The following is a 7755-nucleotide window of genomic DNA, read 5'->3' on the forward strand; positions in this document are numbered from 1 at the left end:
TTAATTTACTTTTCATTGTTTTATCATATTAAATTAAATATTATCAAAATTAAGAAAAAAATTCTTAAAAAACACATCACCTAACTATCTAGTGTGGTTGATGGTTAAGACAAGATGAGAACAAGATTTTGGATTAGATTTGACTAAATAAATAATATTTTAATATAAAGAAATAATTGTTAATATTGAATTAAGAAATAATTAATTAAAAAGAAAATTTTAATGAAATGAATATCTAAGAATAAAATTAAAAATTATATTAAGGTTAAACTTAAATAATCAAAACAATTAATAAAATCGATATAATAATATAATATAATAAAAATAATATTTGGGTTAAACTTAAACAATCAAAACAATAATTTTAGAAACTTCAAAATAAATAAAAATAATAAATGATCAAACTTAAATAATAGAAACAATTAATTCTAAAAACTTATAAATAATAAATGGTCATATTGGGTGCGATCGCACCAGCGTTAATGCACCGGATCCCATCAGAACTCTGCAGTTAAGCGCGCTTGGGCTATAGTAGTACTGGGATGGGTGACCTCCGGGGAAGTACTAGTGTTGCACCCTCCCCCCTTTAAGCCCCAAGAGTTAGCTCAATCGGTCAAATCAAGTGCCTCGCCAATGGGAGGTCACAGGGTCGAATCCCGAAAGCTCTTGGGGTTAGGTCAATAAATAGGCCAAGGGGTGTTGATGCCCTACGGGTGGCGTCCACTCAGTGTTTAAAACCCTGGACGTAGCGGCTACCCAGTGACCCCGGTATCCGTGAACCAGTAAGTGAAAAAAAAAAAAAAAAATGGTCATACTTAAAAATAAATAAATAATAATAAGAATGATAAATTATTTAATCATAATTAACTAATTATTATTATTAATTATTATTATCATCATTTTTATTAATATGATGATGGTGGTGGTGGTTAACCTCCATGAGACTAAGCTTTGGTCTATTGGACCTAAAGAACCGAATTATTTAATTTGATTTAAGATTTTATTCCTATGCTCAAAAAGCTTGGAGAGAAGCCTCCCAAGTTTTTTGACAACTTAAAAGTGTAGGAATGTCAATATTGCAACAAAGGTTTTGAAACTGAGATCTAATGTGGTTGTACGTAGGGCACTCTAAGAGGAAGTGATTTTCATCCTCGATGTTGTATTCTCACACAGATGGCAGAACCACACATGGCAAAACCTTTCCATCCATGGTGTTTTAGGAACTCCCAACGACCGGTTCCACTATGGAGCTCATGAGATTTCGTTCTAATCTTGGCTATTATTAATTTTCTTCTTTGAGCTAGTTAAAATAGAGAGATACTTTGGATCTTCTAGGGTGGGGTTGATGACCTCCTTATAATATCTTAATTTTCTGTTAACTACTAAATCTTTCTCACACCACATTTTTCCTTTGAACTTAGAAGTAACAATATTTTTAATGTTAATAATATTAATATTTTTGCTAATATTAAAGTAGCTCTCGTTACCTATTAATATTTTTAATAAAATAATAAAATAATATCATTATTTAAATATTATTTTTCAAAAACTAGCAATTTAATATAACCTTTACTTAATAATGTTTATTTGTAACATATTAATAAATTAATATCATAATTTAAAAATTATTGTTGAAATCTAGCTCAGAAATTATGTCTCTACATTGCTCTATTTAAGCCTTTGCCATGGTCTACCTCTTCATCTCATGCTTACTTCTACTTAAAAAAATTTCTTAATTCATTATGGATCACAAAAACTTGAATACATAAATTATTAATCTTGTTATAGTTATTGTTGTTTTTAATATTGTTATTTTTAATATTATTAATATTTTTGATGTTGTAAATATTATTCATGTAGTTAATATTAATCAATTAATTAAGTAATTAATAATATTTAACTAATTATTATTAAAATTATAAAATTAACTATTAATTAAATTATAAAATTATTATTATTATTATTTATTTAACTAAAAATTTATTATTTGAAATAAATTATAATAGTTAAAAATGCTATTTATTAATAAAATCAATATAATGTATTAATTATGATTATGGTATTCACAAGGATTATTATGATTATGATTATGATGATTGTATATTGATTATATTAATCTTGATCATTGTACTCACAGCAAAATATATATATATATATATATATATATATATATATATATTGAATGAAGAAAAAAACTAAACATTTAAAAAGGAACCGTTCAGAAATTATTTAAAGTGAAGTCTACATTGATATATTTTAATGTGGGAAGAGCAACTATCCATCACCACAAACATCCACGGTATTTTCGATTTGTTGTCACCTTAAAAGCCCCTCATTTTTTTTCGAAAAACTTGCTCTGAATACCCATGGGACGACAATGTCATGGCACGTGCTCATCCACATGGATCATTTCTCTATAAAGAAGAAAGAAAGAAATTATTTTAAAGTCTATGAGGCTAAAGAAAGCCTATGGGACAGATTGTTTCTTCATTTGCTTGATGTATTTGGCCATTTTTCTGTGAAGCTTCACAATAAATGCTCCCAGCTTCTCAACAAACCCCTCCCTAAATAGATTATCCCAAGAGCTAGATGCTAGCATATGTGCATAACTTTCCATGTTATCTTTGAAGCCCTCACATTCTAAAATGAAATTTTTTTTCCGTTTCCATTTTTCCGGAAAAACAACAAATGCATAGCCTTTCCTCCAACACTTTGGCATTTTCCAGCGCCCCGTTTCACAACGAAGTTGGTGAGAATTAGTCCTTAACTAATCAATAAGAATTTTAGCTCTCCAAGAGATATTGACCTCTATATATGCTTTTGGTCAATGATTATGAGTGGGATTAAACACTTCAATATACTAATTTTTCTTTCTTTCTAGCTCCTTATCCCAAGTACGTTTGTGGAACTTTTCCATAACAAAATATTTTATCTCTTTGATGTTTATGGGACACCCGTTCAAGAAAATACCCCATTTACTAAACCATTTGTTATTTTGTTGCATTCAAGTATTTTTGCTCTTGCACAGTCTATCATTAAAGACAACCTTAGGCCATCTACCCTCTTCCATTTGCTCAAATTTTTTTAAATACCTTATGACTCGCACCATAGCAATTGCTTCAATAGGAGCAGTCTCTCTTTCACTTAACAAGATATCATAAGAAATTGCATTTTTAATCTTAAATTTGTTTGTAATCAAACGTTTTTGAATTTTCTCAATTTGTATCCAATGCATGTCGGAGGTACTGCTATCCCACAGTTCACAACCATAGAGAATCACCAGAATCACTAGAAGCCCAAAAAGAGTTTGAGTGGTCTTCCAGTGCCATAACTCTGCCTCTCTACACCTATTTTGAAAAACATAAAATGTTTTCCAACCCCCCAAAGTTCTTTTCTTTCTACAACCATTCGAGGTTAGATTTTTGTTGAAGTCAATTCTGAGGTATTTGTGATCTGCAACTTCTTCCAGAATGTTGCCTTCAAAGTAGAGCTTATGCTAGTTATGTTTTCTTTTCTTGGAGAAGACCACTACTTTCGTTTTGTTGATATTGACTTCCATCCCCACACTTCTACAAAAATTCTCAAGGGATAATAAGTGCTCTTGCAAACCAAGAGCGAATTTAGCAATCAGAATAAGGTCATCTACATGCAAAAGAAGCCTTATAACAAACTTGTACAAATAGATACCATCACCCCCTTGCAAATTTAACCACTCCTCAAGCTTGTCAATATAAAAACCAAAAAGGTTAGGACACAGTGGGCAACCTTGCTTGACCCCGATATCACTTCTAAAACTTTCAAAAACGCATGTTGAAGTTCTAATTTTGACTTTCACCTCTTCATACAGCCTATGCACGGCTGCTCTCAAATGTTTAGGAACTCCAAGTTCCTCCATCCTCTGCCAAAGTTTATCCCTAGGAACTGAGTCAAACGCTTTTCTGAAATCAACAAGGCAACAAATGACTTCTTACTTTTTCTCCCAAACTTTTTCAATGATGTGCCTTAAATTTATGCAATGATCAATTGTGGAATGTTTAGGTCTAAAACTTGCTTGCCCTTTAGTGCACTTATCTCTTTCTTCTTCCCACTTGCTAATTTTGCTTTCTAGCATGCTTCCAAATAGCTTTGCAAACAAAGGGTTTATCATGATGGTCCTATAATTGGAGGGATTATTTATGTCACCACTCTTGAAAAGAGGTATTGCCACACTAGTTGTCCAATTTGTGGGGAGCCCTTGTTTTATGGTGTTGTTGAATATTTTTGTAATGTGAAGTGCAAGAATCTTTGAGCCCCACTTTAGATATTCTACTTGGAGTTCAGCTAAGTCTTTTGCTTTTCCAACACCCAACTTCTTGATACCCATCTCTACCTCTTGTACCGTGAAGAGTTCAGTATCAGTGTTGACAAAGGGGGGAGGGTCAACTTTGGGAACGTGCTCATAGAGTTGTCTTGCATAGTCAAACCATTTAGAAGCTGTAATGTTATTTCCAATTTGTATCCTTTTCGATTGGAGCTCCTTCCAAAATAATTTAGGATTATTTTTCTGAAGGAAGATTAGTTCTTCCCTCTTTGAAACCATGAAATCAACTTTTTTCTTACTTAATAACTGCTTGTAAGATTTGAGCTTTATGTTATCTGTGTTTGACTCTTGCCACATTCTCCTTGCCTTTCTTAATTCCTCGTCAAACCAAGCAATAACCGAAAAGCAATTTGTTTCAGACTTCTTAATTTTTGTTCTTTTGCACTTTGCAAGTGCGCATTGAATTTAATGTGTTAATTCATGACTATGAAGGGTGTGAATTGTAATTTTATCCTTCTCAAAGAGCCTCTCTAGCGTCATTTTGAAGGTGTTACAATTTTCTGGGGTCAAAATAATTCTGCCATGTGAGGGATTTTGTTGGACATGTTGAATTTTTGACTCTAATTGTTTCTTTCCAATCCAAGAGAAACATAAATAAATTGGTTTGTGATCTAATTTCAAATCCCACAGCTGATCTCCAACCAAAACTTCTTCCATTTTCTCACACAAACCATGCCAGAAAATTACATAATCTACCACACTTGCTCCATTGTAAGTATTGCAAGTGAAATTACCAGACTTTTCCCATCTAGTCAAGCCATTGCAAGTGACTAAATCAAAGGGGCCACATAGAGTAAACAATTGTTCACCAAAGAGATTGCAGCCCTTGTCCTCTGAAATTCTTTCCCACTAATGATTGCCTCTTCTGTATTATCATCTTGCTGTTCTGTTGTGGAATGAGGTCCAAGTTGCGCTATCACAACTTTGCCTTTATAAACCCATGCCCTCTTTCCTTCATCTCTTGGTGCCCTAACCTTTAAAATTTCTCCCTTCTTTCTTCGTGTTGATTTACAGTTAAATGTTATTCTAGGAAAAAACTAGAACTCCTCAACATATGTTTCTTGCTTAAAATAATATATTTATCATGCAAGCTAGTCATAATGACTTTATGGGACTCTCTTCGTGTTAAACTTACCCACCTTCCATGCTTGGTATATTTGTCCTTTCCATAGAAACTTGTGTTTCAGGAAGTCTCTTGCAAAGTCAAAAATACATTCATTTTTCACTAATTTGCATCCATCCACACCTCCCTTACTTCTCGCCACTCATATTCCTTTAAGATGGAGTTATAAGCAATGTTTATTGCCTCGAACGCAATTCTTATGTTGTTTTTATCTTTTCCTCTAGCTACTGCCATTCACCATAAAGTCCCCGCCATGTTCATTTTTGGGGATTCTCTAGCAGATGCTGGTATCAACAATTTCATTGCCAACACAACCTCCAAAGCTAATTACGGGGAGAACTTCTTCCATCACCCCAACTGGTCGTTTCACCAATGGCCGAACTGCATTCGATCTTATCCGTAATTTTTTTTCTCCTACGTATTCACCTGTTCTCACTTAGTGATTTTTATATGGTTGATTTTATCATTAGATGATTAATATACATCTGATATAAATGTATTTACAGCTAGTAAGTCAAGGTTGCCGTTCCCACCTCCATATCTGAAGCCAAGATCTGATTTCTCTCGTGGTATCAATTTCGCATCTGGAGGAAGCGGATTACTAGATTCCAGGGGGAATTACTTGGTGAGTACCAAAATAGATACGTGTTCATTCTAATTGACACACATGAATTACATGTTGAAAATAAGCAATTAAACGTTGGTGGTGTTTTCACCGCAGAATATCATCCCTCTAAGTCTCCAGATACGCCAACTCGCCAACTATTCTTCGAGTCTAGGAAAAAACTTGGAGGAGATTATTATGCAAAAGAATATCCATCCGAGTCCTTGTATACCATTACCAGTGGTGGCAATGATATTGGCCTCAACTATTTAGGAATACCACCTTCGAAAAGTCTAAAAGCACCCAGGATTTCGTTAAACAGCTGCTTAGTAAATATAATGAACACTTGTTGGTGCGTATAAATCCCTCATGATTCTGTATTTCCTCACATTCTTTGCTGATTGTTCCATTACGTTAAATTTGGGGTTATCCTCTTGTCTGTGGTGGATGGTGCAAAGTCTATACAATATGGGGGCAAGAAAATTCATTGTAATAAACAGCCCTGTTGTGGGGTGTACTCCATATTCAAGGCTCACTGGGGTGAAGGGATATAACTGTGGACGTGTGGAAACTGCAAATCCGTTGGCAGTGGCACTTAATGATGGTCTCAAGCTGCTGGTCAATCAGCTGAATCAAAAATTAGAGGGAGCAACGATCCTGCTAGCTAACGCTTATGACTTCGTATTAAATTTAGTTCAACACGGCGAATCTCGTTGTAAAATTTGGAGATATGTGAAAAACCAGTACAAATTTCAAAAACGTTATATGCGTGGATTGGCTTGTGAATTGACTAAATACAATATGTGACCTGGCTTTGGTTGCAGGTTTTAAAAACACCACCCCTGCGTGCTGTGGAGCGGGGCCTTTTAACTCGGCTGTGTATTGTGGGTTGGAGATTCCAAAGAAGGAGCGTGGAGAATACATAGCTTTTCTGTCCAAACGTCGAGAAAAATATGTGTTTTGGGATGGAACCCATCCCACTCATAAAGTGTACGGGATGGTTTCTCGCCAGATTTGGAATGGGAATGCATCTTTCATCACACTTTTCAATCTCAAAAAACTGCTGCACAAACATTGAAGAGGAGATCATCTTTTTTATTGACTTTGTGATTGGGTAATTATGGTTAAGGTTAGGACTTCAGATTAGTTATTTTAAAGGTATTTTGTTTCATAAACAAAGGTTATTTTTATCAAATAAGGATTTTCTTTCTAACAAATAAAGGGTTTCTTATATTTATTTGGTGTCTCGCACTTAGCAGTGATGTTTAAATAATAATAATAATAATAATTGCCATGACTTTAAAATTAGATAGTAATAATAATAATCAACTAGAGTTTATATGTGGTGGTAATCCAGCAATGATAATAATTGCCATGACTTTAAAATTAGATAGTAATAATAACAAGGAGCCACTGCCATGGCGGTAGTCCCTGCCGGGTCTGCAAGGACAACACAAATGGATTGTATACTGTCCGATTTGAAATGGGATTTGAAATGGAACTGAAATAGTTCACCTAGAGCTGTCAAATCGATGGTGATGTGCGGAATTTGATATGTAATTGGGTTTTATTCGAAACCTATGGATTTTGTTTTAGTTAGACCTACTGATTAGCTGAAACAGATTTCAATATTTATTGACATATTTTGAATATTATGAAAGGGTTATT

At 33.9% G+C, this 7755-nt stretch overlaps 1 protein-coding gene and 1 pseudogene across 1 annotated transcript; both read left to right on the forward strand.

Moving 5' to 3' along the window:
• The first annotated feature begins 460 nt into the window (after positions 1–460).
• Positions 461–579, forward strand: LOC149141599 (5S ribosomal RNA; annotated as a pseudogene).
• A 5976-nt stretch (positions 580–6555) lies between these two features.
• Positions 6556–7165, forward strand: LOC149141600 (GDSL esterase/lipase At2g23540-like). The gene is made up of 2 exons (XM_089451275.1): positions 6556–6802; positions 6912–7165. Exons 1-2 carry the CDS (start codon positions 6556–6558, stop codon positions 7163–7165), a joined length of 501 nt encoding a protein of 166 aa, XP_089307401.1.
• The last annotated feature ends 590 nt before the right edge of the window (positions 7166–7755 follow it).

The sequence above is a fragment of the Pinus tabuliformis genome, chromosome X (genome assembly GCF_031772625.1).
Source record: "Pinus tabuliformis cultivar Carrire ecotype Pingquan chromosome X, CPIR1, whole genome shotgun sequence".
NCBI lineage: Eukaryota > Viridiplantae > Streptophyta > Pinopsida > Pinales > Pinaceae > Pinus > Pinus tabuliformis.

Bases quoted from the DNA above. Each gene is read 5' to 3' on its own strand.
- LOC149141600 (XM_089451275.1), top strand. From the start codon at position 6,556: ATGGGGGCAAGAAAATTCATTGTAATAAACAGCCCTGTTGTGGGGTGT. The intron at 6,803-6,911 runs GTAAAATTTGGA...CTTTGGTTGCAG, and splicing joins TCAACACGGCGAATCTCGTT to GTTTTAAAAACACCACCCCT.